At 37.7% G+C, this 22,106-nt stretch overlaps 1 protein-coding gene across 2 annotated transcripts in view; it reads right to left on the bottom strand.

Moving 5' to 3' along the window:
• The window catches only part of LOC123510478 (MAM and LDL-receptor class A domain-containing protein 2-like), a 136,504-nt gene that overhangs the window by 100,646 nt on the left and 13,752 nt on the right, over positions 1-22,106 (bottom strand). For both annotated transcript variants that reach the window (XM_045265684.1, XM_045265683.1), the window contains exons 19-55: positions 21,929-22,078; positions 21,558-21,676; positions 21,243-21,389; positions 20,852-20,986; positions 20,170-20,251; positions 19,669-19,888; positions 19,107-19,297; positions 18,499-18,639; positions 18,134-18,276; positions 17,826-17,948; positions 16,666-16,867; positions 16,358-16,472; positions 15,494-15,653; positions 15,143-15,406; positions 13,775-13,975; positions 12,236-12,430; positions 11,733-11,847; positions 11,172-11,371; positions 10,707-10,922; positions 10,381-10,519; positions 9,660-9,883; positions 9,043-9,217; positions 8,579-8,798; positions 8,111-8,264; positions 7,438-7,576; positions 6,688-6,789; positions 6,256-6,438; positions 5,629-5,787; positions 4,796-5,000; positions 4,278-4,449; positions 3,915-4,086; positions 3,287-3,430; positions 2,829-2,923; positions 2,285-2,404; positions 1,871-2,009; positions 1,488-1,628; positions 415-549 (exon numbers count right to left, since the gene is read on the bottom strand). In XM_045265684.1, coding sequence (XP_045121619.1) covers positions 415-549; positions 1,488-1,628; positions 1,871-2,009; positions 2,285-2,404; positions 2,829-2,923; positions 3,287-3,430; positions 3,915-4,086; positions 4,278-4,449; positions 4,796-5,000; positions 5,629-5,787; positions 6,256-6,438; positions 6,688-6,789; positions 7,438-7,576; positions 8,111-8,264; positions 8,579-8,798; positions 9,043-9,217; positions 9,660-9,883; positions 10,381-10,519; positions 10,707-10,922; positions 11,172-11,371; positions 11,733-11,847; positions 12,236-12,430; positions 13,775-13,975; positions 15,143-15,406; positions 15,494-15,653; positions 16,358-16,472; positions 16,666-16,867; positions 17,826-17,948; positions 18,134-18,276; positions 18,499-18,639; positions 19,107-19,297; positions 19,669-19,888; positions 20,170-20,251; positions 20,852-20,986; positions 21,243-21,389; positions 21,558-21,676; positions 21,929-22,078 — 5,937 coding nt within the window. The remainder of the gene's footprint in view (positions 1-414; positions 550-1,487; positions 1,629-1,870; positions 2,010-2,284; positions 2,405-2,828; positions 2,924-3,286; positions 3,431-3,914; positions 4,087-4,277; positions 4,450-4,795; positions 5,001-5,628; positions 5,788-6,255; positions 6,439-6,687; positions 6,790-7,437; positions 7,577-8,110; positions 8,265-8,578; positions 8,799-9,042; positions 9,218-9,659; positions 9,884-10,380; positions 10,520-10,706; positions 10,923-11,171; positions 11,372-11,732; positions 11,848-12,235; positions 12,431-13,774; positions 13,976-15,142; positions 15,407-15,493; positions 15,654-16,357; positions 16,473-16,665; positions 16,868-17,825; positions 17,949-18,133; positions 18,277-18,498; positions 18,640-19,106; positions 19,298-19,668; positions 19,889-20,169; positions 20,252-20,851; positions 20,987-21,242; positions 21,390-21,557; positions 21,677-21,928; positions 22,079-22,106) is intronic.

The raw sequence follows: 22,106 nt of genomic DNA on the forward strand, positions 1-22,106 counted from the left end.
GGGGTTAACTGAATCACTCTTCCTCCTTGACACACACCACATAGAGAGACACACATTCCAGAAAGGTGGTGTTGACAGCCTCCTCAAAACACTGCACTGGCATGCTCCTTCATTTCTTAAGTTACTTTTTTTTTCTTTTCTTTTTTATCCCCTTTCATTGCTCACTTCATTTTTCAAATTTTTAACATACAGGAAGTGAGAAAGGCAAGGATTCAAACATGATCTTTAAAAATCCATAATCCTGTGTGTAGTTTTGGCTTAAAAACTGCAATACAGAAGAAGACATCACACAGCTTAAAGTATAGATATAAGTTACTGTTAATTAAAACTAAAATAAAAATACTAAATATCATAGGTATACTAGTCAAATCCTCTTCACTACAACACTTTTCAATATATCATTTAATAGCTTACCTGTAAGAGATGCATTCTCTGAGCCTCCAATCCAGTAATAAAAGCCAACACATTTTGTTCTTTCAACGGTGATGGAAGGAGACTTCAGAATAGACGTGACAGGATTGCTTCCCCCACGGAGCTCAAAAACATGACCTGAAATGAATGTCACATTAAACAATAACATAGCATGGAGTATGTGACAAAAAAGCAGAATTCAAGGAAATAATAATGTGTGAAAGTCAGGATGGCAGGAATATTAGAATGGCAGGAAAGTCTTATACTATGAAACTCTACCTCTTTAAAGTGTTTGCCTTATCAGCTTTCAATTGTAAATTATACAGATACAATGGCCATAACAGGTAATGGGAAATCAGGGTTCAATTCCAGAGAGGGAGCCTGAGAAACATGTACCACGTCTAAGGAAGGAAGCAGGCAAGCAAATTACCCACTCCTGGCGTATGGAGATAGTGGTAGTAGTGCATGAAGACTAACTGTACTAAACTTTGATATACATATTGTACCTATTAGAAAACATGATGTAAAACTTATTCCATTTGATGTATATGCAAAAGCAATAGAAATATTCAAAATTACCACCTGTGTCAGAAACCTTCCTATAAACAAAGGTATTTCTAAAGTTGCACTATCATGATAATTCTATGGAGCCCAAAACTAACATACCATGAAGAGCAGCATTCAAACAAAAGTATTCACTCTGGAACTATATTCATTTTTTTTTTTTTAATACTATGTGGGCTTTTCACGAGAATTTATGGGCTAAAAAGGAAGGATACTTTATGGGGTACCTCCTGTCTCAAAGTCCACCCACCAGGAAACCCTTGAGTGACAAAGACCAACCTACACTCAGACCGTGGACAGGATTCGAACCAGTGTGCTTGGAGACCCCTTGGTCCCAAAGCATGCATGGTTCCACTGTACCACTATATTTGCTCCTTAAATAAAACTTTGCTATTGTTCTGTATAGTTATCATTACATCACAGTAGTAGTAAAATACAAATTAATCCTACCTAACAAATCATTTCTTTTCATAGCACCTTCAATGACAGATATAAACCTGAGGTGGCTCTACCTTGATCAGTGCCTGTTGTGTGGTCTGCAGTGCTAGACTTAACAAGGGTCCAGCCTTTCTCCAAGCCTACTTCCATGCCACAGGTGTTGCCTTGTTCAAAGGTGCACAGAACTTTGTCACTAGCCATTGTATCAACATTCTCTGGAAAGGTTGAACAAAAAAGAAATAATAACAAATAAAACATAAGCGAAAAATGAAAATAAAGACATACATATAGAGCTAGAAGAATATATATGTAGTAAGTAAACAAACTAACCAGTGCATAAGACATCCAGAAATAGTTTGTTTCCTACGTAGTGCAAAGTAAGCAAAACCAAAGATTCTTTAAGGTTACAGAAAAGGTCCACAACTTGATGACAACATGAAGTAAAGACAATCCTCACCAGGACACACTGCCGGCTTCATGTCAATGTCATCCAAAGCGAGGTTAGACAGGAGGTTTTTCCCCTGTGACCCTCTAAATTCCAGCACAAATGCTTCATTGATGTGGATGCCAACAAATGCCTCGGTCCACCATGAAGTCTGAATGTAAAATGTAAAGAAAACAATAGAGGGCAAGCTTTCATTGAAACATATAACTGTATCACTATGAAAGATGAAAATCACCTGTATCTGCAAATCATACAAAAGTAAAACATAAATCTGGATACATCTTAGTATGAGCATATCAGTATACTTGAAAGACAATCTTTATACCATGTACAGATATGATAAAAATTCAACAGCCAACAATAGTATAAGAGAATAAGGCAAGCATTTCTGAGAGCATCTACAATGACTATCCATGAAAGCCCTACCTGAAAACCTTTCTTTGTCCAGACAACTGTTTCCTTTCCTTCCTTCAGAGTGATAAGGTGAACACTGAGGCTTTCTACATCAGAGCCGTCCATGTGGTACCACCAGCGCAGACAAAAGTCCTGAACAAATGCACCATTTCCATCAATGACAAAGATCCATTAATGAATGAATCAATAAAATAAATATCATAGGTATATAATAATACAACTCAAAGAAAGTAGAAATATGGCAAAATAAATCTAATATCTTCAAATGCCAATTGAAATGTATGGGATGTATGTAATCATAACACAAGAAATAATAAATTGATTTTAACTCTATATAATGAAATTGAAGTAGTTATTCTGGTATTATATGGTATAATATTCCCTTGCATAAACAATTTAGTGTCAGACATCATTAAGTTCTCTCCTTGCTAAGTGAAAAGAACAAAGATCAAAGAGAAACAGTAATCTAAACAAACTGATGAACTTGTCTTGCTTGTGGTGTACATAAAATAATTCTATACATCTTAACCTTTGAAGCCTTTCAGAGAGCACATACCTGTGCAGATGTGGCTGTTAGTTCAGGAGTAACGATGACAGCAACACCTTCATTACGGTCGTGCGTTGGGGTGAGGCTTATGAAATAACCATCGCCTAAAAAAAATTGCAAAAAAATCAAGATTTATACATTTGCTAAACATTAATCTGATACACTGTGTCTAATAACTCGTAGATAGTTTCCTACCACCAGCATCATCAAAACACCAGCAGGGTCCATATTCTCAGTTATCTTACTAGGCTTTACAGGATTTCTGGAGACATCTGAATGATTCTAGTAAAGCATAGCTCAACAAGGATTCTGCACCATCACTGGAAAAAATATAATGAAAATCCAAGTAATCATCTAAGTGGGCTTTGATATAGTTTTAATAGAAGTCAGTCTGAAACAAAAAAATATGATCCCATTAACCACAATATATAAATATATGAAGTGATTCAGATTCGTTATGTTCACACCTGTGGTGTGGTCAGCCAGTGGTCCTACGCCATGAGTGTTGTGGACGTCTGACTCAAGGAGCCACTCAATAACATCCGACGATCCACTGCTCCACTGACACAAGTCCCCATTGTTGAAGTCACATGACACCTCATTCATTGAGTCTGCAAGTACATGTAAATTCTGGATTCAAATTCAAGCATATATATATATATATATATATATATATATATATATATATATATATATATATATATATATATATATATATATATATATATATATATATATATATATATAACTTTTTTCAAAACAGAAATTTTATAATCACCTTCATTATGCAATAAGTAGTATCTGTGATTACAGTACAACTTCAATACTTTTACACATAAAAAGTTTTCCCTGGTCTTGTAAAATTTTCTTGTCCAAAACAATTTTACACTGATTAAATTAAAATTAACATGGACAGTCAAAATTGATAAATTACTCTTAGGTCTTAATGATAACTTCCAGTCTGATCCTTAACATGTCCTGTCAGCAGGAGATTAGTCCCCAGTGATGACCTTTCATAGCTAAATTCATCTCATTTCCCATCAAAAGTTCATTATTTCTAAGAATGTCACTCCTGTGGTAACTGGCACAGCACACCTTTAGGGGTTGTGGTGAGGTGAGAGGATGGGGTGGTGGTCTTTGTGGAGGCTTCAGGGGGAACAGTGCTACACTCAGAGGATCTGGACACCTCCACATCATCTATATGGACTAATCCTTCATTGTGTCCTCCACTCCAGCTGCCTTCAAGTCGTTTAGCTTCAATGTACACCTGAAAGTTAACGATGCCATTTAACAGAAGTGAAATTCCTACATTTACAGTGGCTTATACTACAAGAAATGAATAGGATGAGTAACTGCTTCTATCAAAATCTTGGATTAGTGCCACTTTTGCACCTAATTACAGTATACATCTTTGAATCTAATAACATCCAGATGCTTAACAGATTACTCCTTCCCTACCTGAATGGCATCCACAGAGTAGTGTGGGATTGACAGCTGTCCCTCCTGCCAGTCTGATGTGATAGTGTCTGGCAGCACCCACAGTGTCACCTCAAAGTGTTCACCAAGGTAAGCAGGCCCTGGAGTCACCACAACCCTCAGTGACACTGGAGCCTCCTCAGCTTTCTTGAACCTGTTTACACCAATTGGAAGAATTTTGCTGATCAGTTGTTTGCTAATGTCTATAAGTGTAAAAGATAAGAAAGTTTACTATCAACCACAGAGGAAAATAAATACCAGTCAGCAAGGCAACATAACTGACAATACACAAAAAACACAAATATACAAAATAGATTTGGATTAGAAAACTATTGGTTAGTGTATAACAGACCAAAATTATGCAATGATTACATTCAATGCAATCATATAATATATTCAGGTAATTCAATTAACCATCAAACATCTAGGTGCTACATACTTAAGGGAACAGCAAAAAGTAATGAACAGTCAGCCAATACAAAGATGAGAGGCAAATGTACCAGAATCTAACACAGTTGAAGTCAGGCAGGAGGATGGGTGATGTGAGTGTGGCCATGTAGCCAACCAGGTCATCACCAGGAGTGACAAACATCAGGTGTGTTTCAGTAGACGGACCATTCTCATCTGGCTCCAGCTTGGAAAACACCCACTGAAGGTTTCCCGTGTTTCTCCATCCACAGGTGTCCTTCTCAAAGTCACACCTACCTAATAATTCATTCAGTGTCACAAAACACCTCTTCTTAATTTCTTCGAAAGTTGATGGTGAACTCTAAACTTGTATTCATGAACATTTCAAGACATTATCTTGACATACGAAAAAAAGGATGTTTAAAAGTATTTCCATGACGCTTGTAATTCTTCAACAAAGACTATGTACTGTCAGTGAAAAAAATACCCATAAGAATCTGATTAGTCACCTCTTTAATACCTGCAAAATGTTATCATAAAACTTTAAAGCAGCAGTTCTCAACCTTTTTCTCATTAACAGCCACCTGAGTTATAAGACTGTCTACCCGAACTCCCCAGTAATCTGACATCAAATAATGATTGACACTAACTCAATATGCAATGATACTGCAAAGGATATTATTAGATCAGCCATCTAAGTACCCTGGAAATATTCTTGTGAACCCCTTGGGGGTTTGCAAACCCCAGGTTGAGAACCCCTGTCCTAAAGCTTGGAAATAGGAATCTTAAATATAAGAATAAACAATACAAATTCAATAAGAAAAATGTGATTCTGGTTAAAATAACAAATATTTATCCAATCTATTCTAAATATCCACATCATTTACTCCATCAACAATAAACAGTTCCAGTAACATAGACTTACCATCAACAGGACACATTTTGGAGTTCTCCATCTTTACATCATCAATGGCCACATAACCTCTGTGAATTGCCGAGGAGAAAACCTCAAACACTGCATTACCATGACTGCCAAACCTCCCAACCTCACTGGCACCAAGCTGCCACATGCCACCTGTGCCCACTGAAACAAGGAAAAAAGAGACTCCATGTTAATGACAATTTCTATCAAACAATTATTGTCTTGGCATGATTGGTGGCATCCCATATACATATAAAAAAAACATTGATTCTCATTGAGTCATTTCAAATCATTTAGGAAGCAGATCATGTATTTCATATACATTGGATATCCAGCACATCTTATATTTCTGCTGGCATAACGGTTATTTACATATGCACTTTTATTTAGCCAGTTAATATACCCTGCTTGGTAGGTCCTGTTTGGTCAGTCCATCAATGAAAACATTATCATGTAAGACAATCATATAAAACACTCCTTCAGTTTTAAATAAAGCTGAGAACTATACATAATTACATAAATCAATATAATCTTAAAATCTGAATCAAGTTTTGAGGTTTAAAAATTCAAGATGCAAAAAAAAATATATCACAAACTAACACAATGGATATACATAAACGTTCAACTTACATTCAGTCATAAAGGCAACCTCACTGGTATCATTAAGTACAACTCTCAGAGTGGCCGCCTCGTGGACGTCAAGGATGAACCAGAAGGAGAAGCAGGTGGAGTCTGGCCGGACCTGTGGACCATACATGCGGGTGGTCTCGCTACCACCAGAGGCCTTACTGAAGTCTGCCACGATGTACTGTCCTGCAGCAGAAATTAATCCAATAAGATCACCAATTAATTCCGAATCTTGGTACTCTCACAGATCTTATTGCATTCCACTGGCAACAAAGGTAAAGGTATGAACTTCTATTAATCTTTCAATGTTTTGTAATTTTTTTCTTGCAATGACACATTTCTTGAAAACCTATTTTGAATTTCATGAATACTATTCTTTATTTTTCTTTTGCACTATAATAAGAAAAGTGAGCCAAGAGATGAGTGGAAACTTGCCATATTGTGACATGAAAGTGTGGTCTATCTCAGCAAACTCAGGGGAAATGTCTGCTGTTGTTCGGAAGAATTTGAAGTCCTTTGGTGTTGTTAGCTCATAACCTAGTGAATAAACAATTACATTAGAAGTAGCTTCCATGCATAACTAAATCAAAGAAGTAGTTGATAAAGAAATGCTAACTAAATACTGTATACTGTCAAAATGACTCACAAGTGCATAAAAGTATACAAGATTCATTGTACATCAACTAAAATGAATTTTACAAGACATCATTAGTTACTAAAACATCCTTGAATATTAATTTCATCTAAGGCAACATACATAACATACGTTTAATACAGTAACCTTGAATGAACTAGATGGCAATTTGCTTTGTAGCTAGCAAGGTATGCTTGGAACACAAGTTGTTACTATAACAGGAAGTCCATGTTTCAAAATGCACCTTGATCCACAAGCTTACCTGACCTTGTTCATCTCAGGAAACCTATGAAGTAACTTAGTTTTAGATGAAAATAAAACAATTAATCTACCATTCAAAGAAGCAGCTACAAGTACTATTTCCCTTATAGCTAAATGGCCTCAGGTCTGATGATTCTAATTCAAGGTATGCTATAAATTGGATCTCAAATACTCTTTCAGTAAAGACCTTTTTGCACATCACTATACATCTTCTCTCATTTGGACAAGAAATCCTATATCAAATACTGATCTTGCTTATCATTAAATAACAAATAGCAAAAGAATTCTACCTCCACAATACTTGTCATGTCCATCTTCATACTCAAAGTCACAGGATTGTGATTGCACAGGACACCCTCCAGAGGACACCATTATGTTGTCCACCAAGATGATGGAGTCTTCATCCATCACCTCCACCTCCCAGTCCAACTGTAAACCAAACATTCCACTGACTTATCTTTCATAACTTTTTCTCAGCTGAGTGTCATCATTAAGACAGAAACTGTCAACGGTAGACCCTCGGGGTTTGTGCACAATCACATACCATTGAATAACATAAATGTGAATCAAGAAAATCTCAAATCCAGGCTTGAATGTAAAGAAGTAATTTTGAGTAAGGGCAGAAGCCAATCAGTAATTGTGGTTGGCTGAATCTTATGAAGCAGCTGAATTTTTTTTATTTTATAATTTTGGAATGATGAGATTGTTTGGTCGTTTATATGAGAGAAAAGTTTACACATACACCATCCATATATCTGCAGTTATTTTTCCTATGCATTCAACAAGTATGAGTATATATTATCTGAAAACCTAAAGTGTACATCTTTCCAAACATTTGTTTATAATGAGTATTTAATTCACTATCTAGTACCATAACTTAATATCTTCCCATTTAGCAGAGCCTTGTTTGAATAAAGCAGGAAATCCAAAGTCACACAGCTAATACCAAAGAGCAGCACTCACCACATAGGAGCTCTGAGTCATATCCAAGTCTATCATTGCTGAATTCCAAGATGGAATGGTGGGACCACTTCTCTTCCACAGACCCGTCGCCCAATGAGAAGATGACCGCGAGTTCAATGACAGTATACCTGACTCACTTCCTATGAATCGGTACCTGTTGGAAATAAAAAGTGCCAAAACATTACACTTAATAAGTAAAGGTAAGGCATTAAAGAATAATGTAATGTTGAAACTATCAGGTTTCAGGCCTCACGAGTTAAAACATATAAAACAAAGCATACAAATATAATGTGAAACAATGTTATGCCTTGAGCACATAGGGATACAATTTAGAGAGATTACAATGCACTTAACAGATTCAATATAACCTCATTTACCACAGATGCATACTTGTATATTTGCTCATGAATCATATATTTATTTCATAAAAATAATTTCATCACATAAAACGGTAAAAATCCACAATACCAGAAAGTGACACACTGGAGACCCTGCACAGTGAAGGAAGGTGTGGTGATGATTGCCTTTTCCTGAAATGAGTGCCCAGTGGCATCAACGAGAATGTGTCCCCCAGGAGGCATCTCAAAGCTGTCTTCTATGTGTTCATGTGTCCAGTCAAAGTCATCTGTTTTATCTTGGACCATTGAACATGTGTCAATCTCAAAGTCACAACTGAAGATGTCACCAGCTGTAAGGGAAGCAAGTTAGTCAAGAGGATGTTCAACTATCAAAATCTGAAAGAAACAAACTGTAAGATACATAAAGTACACACCAAAGACTACAGACCATAAACTCTACAATGCTGCTGTTAAACTGTTATTCTAAAGGATTTTCAATGTGGTTTACATTTTTCCATGACTACGAGTAATATGACAGAGTCTCATCATGAACGAAAATGCATCACAGTACAGTAAGTGTCTCTGAGGAGTTACCTGGTGCAGCGGTGGAGGTGACGGGAGGCTGCAGGGTGGCGTCTGGGGGCTCGGTGCTGCAGTGACCCGAGTAGGTGTACAAGTCATCCAGAGCTATCCAACCATTAGCATATGACCCGACCACACCCTCAACAACAATCTCAAAGCCTTCATCAGCAGAGTTAGGAATTCCCATCTGTTCAAAAATACAATGGAGTTATGCTATAATAAGTGCAAAACACATACATACATACATATGCCAAAGGTCTCTCCCACAAAAAGGGGTTTCAGAAGGCAAAATTATTTCATCTATTTCATGAATTAATACAAAACAGCTAACAACACTAACACATTGCCAGAGGTCAAAGGCAAAGTTAAAGCATGACACAAAAGAAGCTGCCTCTGTATGGTAGGTCATGTGGCCATATACAATTTATTTATGCTTCAAAATTATATCTTCAAATATCAAAGTTTCTCATAATTGTGCATATCAAGTGTGAATGCTACAACCTTCAAAAGAGCTTCATCCTCACTTTCACTCAACCTTTTCAAGAAAACAACAGTAAATAGAGACATTCCACTTGGAAATAACAGCTGAGCAGTCTGGTGGGTTGCCTGGCTGCTGATGCCAAGCCTACCTGTGCATAGAGCCATTCTGTGCCCTGATCCCCAGTGAGAGACCACACAGTAGTATTGCCACTGTCACGGCGAATCCTCACTCTCAGCTGAGCCTCTTGGTCACCACTCAGGGAGTAGAAAAAAGTGAAGCAATAGCCATACACATCATTGGGAATAAAGGAGCTGACCAGTGAAGTTGCCATCCCATTCTGTTCTTCAGTGTCCTCCACCACAATGTAGCCGCCTGTAAGGAAGAAAACTTTTCTTTTATTTAAGTGGGCTTTTTGGTACTCTCAATGGGCTTTTATTCATATTTCAGTGAATTTTTTGTTGCAATTTTAATTTCCCTGGCTAATGCCCCTTCCATGTAGGACAATAGCACTTTTCAAAGAGGAATATAAAAAAAGTCTCTAACTTAATTTTGATTTTTCTTCTTCCTCTCCATCTTTCTCATCCAGATTAGTAGTGACCTTTCCAAAGAAGTCCAAAATATGAAACATTATCAAATATAAGGAAATAATGTGATAACTCAGTCATCCCAGGAGACCACATGCAACTGTAGCCTCAGGCTTACCTCATAACTCACACCAATTTATATTTTGTTCTTATTTGCAAACTCCAACAGAGTTTTCAAAGTGTACAAAAATAAAATAAAGGAAATAAAACACTACAAGGCACCTTCAAAAGTTAAAAGTACATCAATAATGTGAGTAGAGTAGGAGTAAGTGTGACATCCCTCACCAATAGTGGAGTTGTTGGTGTGGTCGTACTTGGGACCACCATGTTCCTGCAAGCCATTGGACAACTGCCACATCAGATTTCCATTCTTCTCTGTGTGCCACGAACAGATGTGGGCATTGTCAAAGGCACACGACCCAGGCTGGAAGGCAAAGGAAACCATATCACCAAATGTGAATCAATGAAAGCAAACACCAGGCAAAATATTGTCCATAATTATTGGTCCTGCCAAATGGGAACAATATAAAGTAAAATTATATATCTATTAGCTACCAGCTTTTTGTGATAACATTAAAACAAGGTCATTTCTATTTGTTCAAGACACTGACCAGTGGGCAACCCGAAGAAGTGAAGGAGAAATCATCAATGGCTAAGACGGGTTGCTGTGTGCTATCAGAGAGTGTGTCCAGGTCACCTCTCACAACAAACTGAAGAGTGGCATTGTCATTCCTATTGACATAGGTTTGCTGGAGAAGAGTCCAGCTCGACACTTCTTCATCTTCATTAATTTCTACCAACAACTCAAGATTGCCATCGGCTTCAATCTGGAAATAGAAAAAATAATAACAATACCAAATAAGAAGATTTAATCAGGTTGTATGGATCACAGCCACCAATAGGCAAAACCAGTGTACAAACTGTAAACTCTGTACAAAAGTCATGCTGTGTGTCTGACATCTATGTGAAACTGATAATCAAGAAAAGGTAGAATTCTGGAAAAGAGAAAAGGAATAGTTCTACACGGCCTATTTGGAAAAAAAATAAATAAATAACATGACCGATACATAACTTACATAGATTTTCAGGATTCCAGAGCCAGCCGTGCCAAGTCTGATATAGTAAAGCTGGAAACAGTGGTCACCAGATGGCACATTTCCAATGATAGGCAGCTTCAGTTTGGCAACATTGTATCTGCCGGGACCCATGTCATCCGAAACAATTTGAAGGAAGTGGCCAACCTTCGTGTTGTATGAGTGATCATAACCACCAATGGCTGAAACCAAACCATTATTGTAAACCCATCACAAGAGTATGTTTGTATGTCTCATTTCAATGCAAGACAAGATGAAAAGGAGAAAGACCCTCCATTATAAGGAAATTTCAGGATAGAGAGTTAAATGACATAGTCTACCTGATAAAAAAATATAAACTTGAAAACACATTGTATCAAATTAATTTTTAAAATTCTTGATAGTTGAAACTTGAAAGAGCTTACCAAAGATTTATCACTGGAAGCAATGGTGTATGTTTATCAGCCAAATTTTTCAAACTGAACATATATTATGGAGAACATCTTTTCATTAAGCTAGCAAGCTACACTGCACACAAAAATTACAAATTAAAGATAATCTTACCTCCCTTATTTCCATCAACCCAATCCCAGTCATAGTTGTCACCTTCTGCCTGATTAGCTGCTCCACACAAGGCTGCCTCCTCAAAGTCACACTGCCACCCCTGCCTCATTCCCACCTGCCATTACACAGACACCTTTCAGTGATGCAAGTATGGACTGACACATTGCCAAACTCAAGACATACAATACAGACTCCACATAATTCTTCTTCTTTAACAATAACAAACACACACGAAAGTTAAATTATCATCATTATTAAGCTACTTCTCTAGAACCATCTGAAATTAGGACAAAAATAGCAATATCATAATTTATTCTTACGTAGGGCTGATATAGATAGACAGATGGAAAGACAGACAAATAATGGATTGATAGATAAATAGACGCATACACTGGGAAATAATTATGTCAACATTCAAGAACTATTAATCTTCTCAATCTTTCTAAATGATGATTCAACAAGTGCCATTGAACTCTATTTTACATTCAAATACAAATACTAACATCCACACTTTCACAAGAGATGTTGTAGGCATAGAGGTCATCAATAGCCACATAAGTGTTCTCGTGATCCGCCTGCAGTGTTGCCTCCAGAGAGACTGTGCGGCCAAAGTTTTCACCAAGTTCGACTGTTGCCACCACCCATTTGTTGCCTTGACTCCCAGAGCGGCTCCACACTTCCTCCTTGGCAAGCTTCATCTGGTGCACAAGATTACATGATGTCTCAGTATGGATATGTCACTTTCAGATTTGATAGATGGTTATGACTGGTACTGCAGTAAAAAATAAGGAGGAGGAGGAGGTATGCATGTATATATGTACACATGTATGATACTCATCTTGGGGTAAAGTAACTAGCGAAGTGCCACAAGGGTCAGTGTTAGCCCCCATTATGTTTCAAGTTTATGTAAACGACATTCACATTGGGATAAAGTTATATAAATTTATTCGCTGATGATGCAAAGTTGCTAAGAGTTATCAAAACCAGGACTGTCTGCTGTTGCAGAAAGATTTAAACAAGATCTATGAATGGAGCAAGAAGTGGAAATTGGAGTTTAATGCCAAGAAATGCCACATAATGGAACTAGGAAAGAGTAAGAGAACTATTTAATGGGGGAGGAGCAAATAATGAAGACTAAAGAGCAAAAATATCTTGGAGTGATCATACATGAAAATTTGAGCCCTGATAAACACATAAGCAAGATATTTGGACTATCATATAAGATGTTGACTAATATAACACACACTATGACACACACACACACCCACAAATATTGAAAAGATCTGGAAATGGAGCCAAGATTGGAAATTAGAATTTGATGCCAAGAAATGTTATTAACAGAAAGGGTAAAAGTAATAGAAGACCTACATGGGAATACAAAATGGAAGAGAAAGACCTGAGAGTGGTTATACAAGATCTCAGAAAGACACATACATGGGTTATTTGCTTCAACATACAAGACACTAACAAATATCAGGGTGGAGTTTAATTATATGGATAAGTATGATTAAAAAAGGTCATAATCACTATAACATGCAGCAATGGTGTGGTCACTGCACATGCAAAAGGACATCAGGAATCTAGACAGAATTCAAAGGACTGCTACAAAGATGATACCAGAAATGAAGGACTTTCCCTATGAAGAAAGAAAGACTGAACAAAATGGGACTACAAATTTTGAAGGATAGATAGGAGAGAGATCTTATAAAAATGTAAAAGATAGTGAACTGTATGGAAAAGATAGACAGACAAGACCTGATATCAATGACTGAAGATGGAAATCAATGGACAAGAGGACATTCCAAGATCATGAAAAGTCAGTGTCTGAGGAACATTAAGGAGTTCAGTTTTCCATATAGGACAATGGACATCTGGAATGGATTAAGTGAAGAGATTGTAGCAGCAGAAAATGTACACAAATTTAAGGAAAAGTTGGATAAATGTAGATATGGAGACAGGTCACTATGAACCCTGCTCAAACCCTGTAATATACACCTAGGTAAATACAACTAGGTAAATACACACAAAAAATAGGTACTGACTGCTAGCTTTGACTGGTCTCCCCATATGAAGTACCAGAAGACAAAGCACTTGATGCCAGTGTGTCTGATGTCTGGACTCTGCAGGATGGACACCTTATCCACTGTGACCACCTCATCAGGAGAGCGGGATGTTGACAGGTAGTTGCCAGACCCTGTGGTGTGGTCACTCACTGGACCAATCCCAACAGAGGTGAGAGTGCCCTGAAAACACAGATGGTGCATGATTAGGGCTCGTAAAGAACACTGGTTAATAAACTGGTGCCCTGAGAACATGGACGATGATTAAAGCTTGTACAAACTGCTGGTGATAAACTGGTACCCTGAAAACATGGATGGTGATTAGGGATCGTAAAGAACACTGCATGGTAATAAACTGATGCTGTGAAAACATGGATGGTGATCAGAACTTGTACAGACTGCTGGTGATAAACTGGTGCCGTGAAAGCATGGATAGTGATTAGGACTTGTACAGACTGCTGGTGATAAACTGGTGCCGTGAAAGCATGGATGGTGATTAGGGCTTGTACAGACTGCTGGTAGTAAATTGAATATACTATTTATATGTTCATGTTTATATAGACCATATATGCAACTACTTATGTTAAGATTTGAAACATCTGCATTTACCATCCAACACTTTAATTCTCTAACAAATGAGATCTTTATTAGAGTTAATGCTATATGGACTTCTAATTTTAGTTGCACAGAACTTGCATCAAGAAATGAAGATAATATCTGCAAGACTTAAGACTTTACCAGAGTAGCATCTATAGTTGTTCAGAGATGTGGGGCATTTGAATTTGTTTTTCTATGCAGCTTTTAATCATGTAGTGAATATCAGGCACTTCATCTCACCACTTTCCATACTCACAACAGTCTGGTAATGTTAAGAAAGTGACTCTTCCCATTTACAACTACTTCTAAGTCTTCATAAGGATATGATAGGAGCAATCATCCCAACTAAAAAGTGAGTATGAAACCAGGAACACTGCACATTTACTACTCTTATCTCTCCATCTTAACTTTCACTGTTCACTTTATGCTTAAGACACATTCCATAATCTGGTGTTCATTCTTGCTTGCTGTCTGCATTTGATGAGTTGCAATAGTCTCTTTACTAAGCAGTTCTTATATAACATTTTCTCACATATAAAAATGCCTATCATTTAACCATCACATAAAATAAGGGCTCACTATAGTTCATTTACTGCAGCATTCATCTCTTTCCTCTTCATCCCAAAGGAGCCTTTCAAATACTGCTCCTCAGGCCATACTAACTAGATTACAGTTTTCAGTACTATCATACTTCCATTCCCTCACAAAGAGCATAAAGGATATTAAACAATGATTAATATAACATAAACTAACCTTTACAATAGTCCATGCAAATCCCTGTGGTGAAACATCCTTCCAGCCACAAAGCAGGAAATATATATTTTCAAATGTGCAAGAGAAGTCATAGCCTGGTGTTGGGGTTGGGATGGGAGTGGTGGTGGTTGGAGGTAGAGTGCCGACCTCTGCATAGTCGGGCTCAAAGGCACATTGCACATCCTCCCGCATTTCAATGGCATCAATAGCAATGATTCCGGTCCCAGCTTCTTCAGATGAACTTGTCTTAGCAATGATGGAAACCTAAAATTTAACATTGTATCAGGATGATCAAGAAAATTAGAAATAGAGTCCAACTTGCGTCAATACAACTGCAATAAAGTTACACACCATGCCATACAAATCTGTTGGAGGGATGGACAGCTGGCCAAACTGCCATTCTGGGTTGTCAGACACAGTACCATTTATCTGCCACATCAATGTGTTGTCATAATGAGCATTTACAAATTTTATGCTCAGTAATCCAACATTTGGACCCGACATGCAGAACCTGAGGAAGAAGATAATCTTTTGACCACAAGGCTGGGTTGAAGAAATACTGTTACCAAATCTTCTGTATAATACAAAATAAAATTGAAAAAAATAAGACGAGATGATCTGGAATCCCTTGCATTTTAATTCCTATAGTGAGACAAAAAGTGTCTTGTTGTCTTTCTACTCTACTTTGAGTTGGATAGAAAACTGTGGTAATCCTGTCAAGAAAGCAAGAAATAACTTGTGACACTTCTAACATTACTAACCCCTTGAAAGGTTCCCATGAAATATTAATACAAAGGATGTTAAAAGATGCACTTGACAAATAAGTAACTTAACACATACTACAATGTAAGGCAGGCAGAATAATAATTAAATGTGATGAAAATAACTTGCAATCTTCACATTATCATAATAAAGTACTTTGTTCCCTAACAGTGGATGATCAGCAAACTAACTCCATAGAGAAACACTGCCATCCTTACCTATGACACTTCAAAATGTCCCATAGAGAAACACTGCCCTCTTTACCTGCAACACTTCAAAGGGTCCCAATAGGATGGTTGTGACACACCCTGTCCCCAATAATAATCTGGTCACAAGTTATCTTTCATGTGTATCAATGGAGCCACACATACCTTGCCATGATATTTTATTCTGTCCTCTCAAAGAGCTAAGTCCAAAATGGCAAAAAACAAGAGGTACTTTAATAAGTCTCACCAAAAGGAAATGCAGGATATGGCTTTAGTGTCAAAGAGCTGTGACATTATAATTGCCCGATCTCCAGGAGACGCTGGTGGCCCAGGCTGCAGTGCGATGAAGTATCCTTCCTTCTCTGTGGACCAACAGTAGTGTCAGTGATGGTGCCAACACGCTCTGCCCCATACAATTATATTCTGGCTAATCATTGCATAAATGTAGGCAAACAAACCTTCATGAAATCCTGCTTCTACTTGTAAATTTGTGTGAATGTGTGAATATCATAAAAGCTGTTTTTTTTCTTTTCCATGCTGATACACTCTACTCACCATCAGAATGATCTTCCAGTCCATCCAGATTATTATGGAAGAGCCAGTTTAAGTCATCCTCTCTATTTTGTGACCAGAGGCACAGGTCTTCATTGTCAAAGGCACACGCCACAGGCATTGAACATGACCCTGGGCTCACCTTCACATCATCAACAGCAATGGTGCCCCAACTCTCCTCTCCTGTTATCACTTCAAACACCACCTATGTTGGACAACATTTTATGAACAATTGTATTCCAGTGCAGTAACACCTTAGAAATACTATCATAAATTACCTGGATCACCATTCATCAACTAAACTTCTCAATTTGTAAATAGGTTTTTTTTTTATGATTTTTACTTTCCACAAAAAATTGAAGAAATTAAGTGTAAAACTGACAATTTGCATGTTTGAAATACTTCTTCATATGAAGTTTTCAAACATGACATCAAAATGAAGGAAGAAACAGTGGTCTTTACAAATCATAAATCTGTATTAGTTGTAGTTAAAATCATCCCTCCATGTTTTCCTGCATCTTGTGAGGCTGCTGCCCTGAGAAACTGTATCAGTCACCCTCGTGGTGCTGGGAGAGACAGATTTCTTACACTGACGACTAACACATGCCAATATATAAGAGAGCAGGAAATAACTGAAGTGTGTGATTGCAATATCTTGTGTTTTGAAACACTAAGTTGTTCATATAAAACACTCCATTATTTCCCATCAAAAAATCTCCACTTTTCACAAATCATTTGTTCAGTGAACATACACATCTTTTGTAATAGCCTGAGTATTCCTGTCACTGGAGAAATGTTATGGCAAAAGTAAACCAGATAAATGGGTTACAGAGGCCTTTCAATTATCCACAACCTGATACTGTATGGAAGCTCACAGCAGCAATGACCCAGAATGAAAACACTCACTAATGCCAGCCAGTGACATGCAGAGATGATGGCATAGATTTCAGTGCTGGTCTTTGACATTACAAAAAAACAAAAAAAATGTTTATAAATCCTACAGTTGGAAGAAAAGATATCTTGTTGGGGAATACAGGTACCTTTTGACTGTCCCTCACAGAAAGCTGCAGAAAAAGCAGACTTTAAACACAGAGTAGAAAGGTTACAATTACATTCCAAATGCCATATCAAAACCTTATAAATAACAAGTACAACATACGTACATCAAAATACAACTCCTTCTTGGTAGAGATGGAGAAAGATGCTCCACGCCAGGTGAGGTGGAAGTCGTCGTTCTTTGACGTCCATGCCGAGGCAAGCATTTCTTCATTCTGGTAAGCTGAGACCTAGTGGACACCAGATCACCACTCAGTGTGCACACAGAAATTCTTTGTAGCCTAACACTGTTAAATCATTTGGTAATTGATACAAAGAAAGAAAACTTTTGTGAAGGACCTTCAAAAAATGCACCAGGAAAATAACATACAAAATTGTGACATTTCAGTTTTGAAATGAAGACACAGCAGCTCACCGTCAATAAGCCAGTCTTTGGCTCAGAGATGTAAAGCCAGAAGGTGATGCAGTACGGCTCAGACACTGACATGATTTCAGGAGTCACCATATGAGCCATCTGGTTGCTCCCAGCATAGGCAATGTCTATGTACATTGAGTGGCCTGAAAAGTGTCAAACACAAGTTCATAACAAGCAGAACAGTCATAAATGACACATCAATAAAACTTCAAAAGTAACAGCTATTGTAAACAGCTTAATACAATTCAAATATTATGAATACAATTTGATTTTATAGTGTATTTAAGAATATCAATAAAATCATAGTTTGATGAAATGACTCAAAAATCAAACGCAAGCAGGAATTGAAGAACACTGGTGCGTACCATATTCAGTGCCCAGAGTGTGGTCAATGTATGGGTTTCCTTTGCCCCAAGTCCACACTGTGGTATCTCCCGGCATAGAAGTGACAAATTGACACTTGTCATCAGACTCAAAATCACACAAGAGTGTACCATTCACATAACCTTCAGGAGAAAAGACAAGTACAGGCAGTGTAAGTAAAAATGCAAATCACAACATTGGTAGCTTTGAATGTTGATTGTTAGACACACATTCTGTTGTCCACAAACTTCAATATCTTAAACATTCCATCTATAAGGTAATTTAATTATCATTTTCTTTTGAATATATTTATGACATATCTAAATCATTCACCTGATTCTATTGAGTACAATATTAACCCAATTTGGTTTTTAAGGCTAGATAATTTTGACTGTTAAAAATTTATCCAAGTTTTAGGATTATTTCCATGTTATGATATGTTATAAAAGCAGCTTTGAATGAAGTCTCTCACTAACCAACAACGTGAAAGAATCTATAGTTTACATTTTTGCCATTTCCAGTGACTAAAAGCAGCCCACCTGTGTTCCAAGCTAACCTGTAGATCATAAACATTCTACATCTTTTCAACAGATAAAGAAAAGAATAACACCTTCTGTGCACTGCTGATATTTCATCTGAATATTGGTGAAAGCCATTGATCCATTAAAGGCATCGTTGACCTGGCCAATGACTGCTACATGGTGGGCTCCCTTCACACTGATCTCTACGTGGGAGGTCCGCCACGCCCCTCCACTGCCTCCCTTCTCATTCAGCAGGAAGTTCATAATGAAGCCTTCTTTCCTGAAGACAAGAAACACAACCTCACAATTCATCTCTCTTAAAGCCTACTGACTCAGATAACTTATTCTAAAGATGACATTAAAAATCTGGGGAGATGTCTGCTCCTTTCAGTTGTCTGAGAAGATTCATGATCTAAGTATCATTCCTAGGAAAACGGCCTCACAGTATTTGACAGAATACTCGTCTATATGAGAAATTAAAAAGTTTTAATAATGTACTTCATATCAATCATGTAAGTATACAGCTAGTGCATTCTAAAAAGATATACTACATGATGTTTCTAAAATAATCAATGCCTTGTATTTGTCCTCTAAATTTCAAACACTAGTTATATATTCCTGGAGACAATTTTTTCCTGGAGATTGACTCACGTCTCTAAAACAACACCAAACTCTGCATTCTCTTGAGACTGCACGGCCCATGAGATGGAGAAGCAGTAGGTGGCTCCACCAGAGATGTCGAACAAAGGACTCCTCAGCTCAGCCTTCTTCGTCAAAGAGAATCTTTCACTGTAGTTCTCCATGTTTGCGTCTGTCTCCACTGCCTTGCGTAAGTCTCTATCATACTTCAGCACCATTTGGTGTTGGACATCTATGGCATAAGAATTTTTAGTTAAAGAATCATTACATTTAAGAAATGTATCATGTATCTGTTTATTTTTTTAAAAACCTTGCAAGAAAATTATCAAATACTGATTCAATATTTATTGTTATTTCTTTATGCATATGAAGTTGATGATGAACCACAAGAGCAGCAAAAAGAATAAAGATTTATTTAATTTGTGTTTCTAGAATGAATGTAGTTCATGGGTTATTAGCCATTAAGGAAAAATAACAGCTTCCCTACAAGGACAGTTTGGTGTCAAAACATACTGTCATGAATCCAGGAAAGTGGTCCGTCCTGGTCTATGTTCTCCCATCCACACTGATCAACTTCAAAGGTGCAAGAAATGCTCTGCAGGAAAGGAATGGAAACACTTAGAAAAAAATCCATCAATGAAAAAAATACTATTCATATAACACACCCCCATGAGATAGAGGACACACCAGGAGGGAAGGTGAGGCAATCAGACGACAAAGACATATAAGACTGAAAACACATGCTGGAGAGAGAGAGAGAGAGAGAGAGAGAGAGAGAGAGAGAGAGAGAGAGAGAGAGAGAGAGAGAGAGAGAGAGAGAGAGAGAGAGTTAGTTACATCAAGCAAGAATGAAGTACATGGATAGTGAGACTTAAGGCTTCTAGAAAGGAGTCGCTCAAAAAAAGATTTCACATAAAACCAACATCAAACCTTGCTAAAAATTTAAGTTAGGTGTGGCACAAGCAGTAATTGATTCCTGCTAAGCTTGAGTGGTAAAGAAAGGAAAAGGAAATATTCAAACGTATATAAGAATGCTAATGAATGTAGACCTGCACCTTGTCTAAGCTACACTCCCTTGAAATAGTTGTCATCTTGGCATGACTTTTAAGTGCCACAAACAGTGTACGGCATTCAGTACACAGCAATCTCAACTCTATGCAAGGAAACTTTGTCAATGTAGAATGCAAATAAATACCGTTGGGGCTGGAGTGGTTGTTATGGTCGGGTCTGCTTGTGGCAACGTGGGGCAGTTGTCATGAAATACGGTAAAGCTGAAGTCATCAACTGAAATAACATTCCATTCTCCATTTCTTTCTCCAGTGATGAAGACCTGTGAAGGAGCCACATCTGTCACACCTGTCTTATCAATGTTACAAAGACTCACAGATTTACCCATACTACTACTGAACTACACTGATGCTGAACTTAAAAGCTTTATTCTCTATTCCCACCTGAATCAACGAAAGCTTCTTAGCAATGGTAATAATAATAATAAAGTTTACCAGCACTATTCTTACATATTTTTCACATCTACATTCTGACACACAACATGTAGTTAATGAACAAAAGCTGAGAATCGCATGTACCTGGTATGCCTTGTCACTGAAAAACTCCTTTGCCTTGACATGCACTTGTCCTTCCTCCCACTGACCGCCACCATCACCCTGCTGCCAAACCTCCTTCCGGGAGAAACCCTCGGCCTCCAACTCCACTGCCAGCTTCACATCATTTCCCTGCATCAGGAATGAATGTACAAACACCATGGCATTGTCTTACACTTCAATATCACTTCAAAACTTAATGAAAGACAGTAATATATACTTATATGTATCATGTATTGCTTCATGAAAAGGTAACTTAAAATTAATTTCTCATCATTAGCTTCAGATGTGGTGTGGTACCTTTACATAGAACCAGAAGTGGAAGCAGAGGTCATTATCCTCCTGTGGAACAAACATCTGACTCTGCAGTGTTGCTTTGCCTGTCTCACCAAACATGGAGTCAACATACAGGTACATTGCTGTGGGGAAAAGTGACAGTGATTTTACTTTCTTAACAGTTCTGCTCTTCAGGGAGTTCCTTCATAGCTTTGCAACTAAGTATTCATGAGAGAAGAGAAAATTATCATATCTTAATGCTGAGAGAGAGAGAGAGAGAGAGAGAGAGAGAGAGAGAGAGAGAGAGAGAGAGAGAGAGAGAGAGAGAGAGAGAGAGAGAGAGAGAGAGAGAGAGAGAGAGAGGTATTGTGTGTGTAGTGTTGAGTATTCGTCACCTTCACGGTCTCCAGTGTGGTCAGTGTCTGGACCGTCTAAGTCGGACCCAGAGGAGCCTGAGCCCACCAGCCAGGCCGTCTCATTGGCCAGTCCCTCCCCAGACAATACATTCTGCCATCCACAGGTTCCATATTCAAAAGTGCAACTTCCTGTCAACAAAATATTAAGAATAAATTT

Source organism: Portunus trituberculatus, chromosome 29 (assembly GCF_017591435.1).
Source record: "Portunus trituberculatus isolate SZX2019 chromosome 29, ASM1759143v1, whole genome shotgun sequence".
NCBI classification, from domain to species: Eukaryota; Metazoa; Arthropoda; class Malacostraca; order Decapoda; family Portunidae; genus Portunus; species Portunus trituberculatus.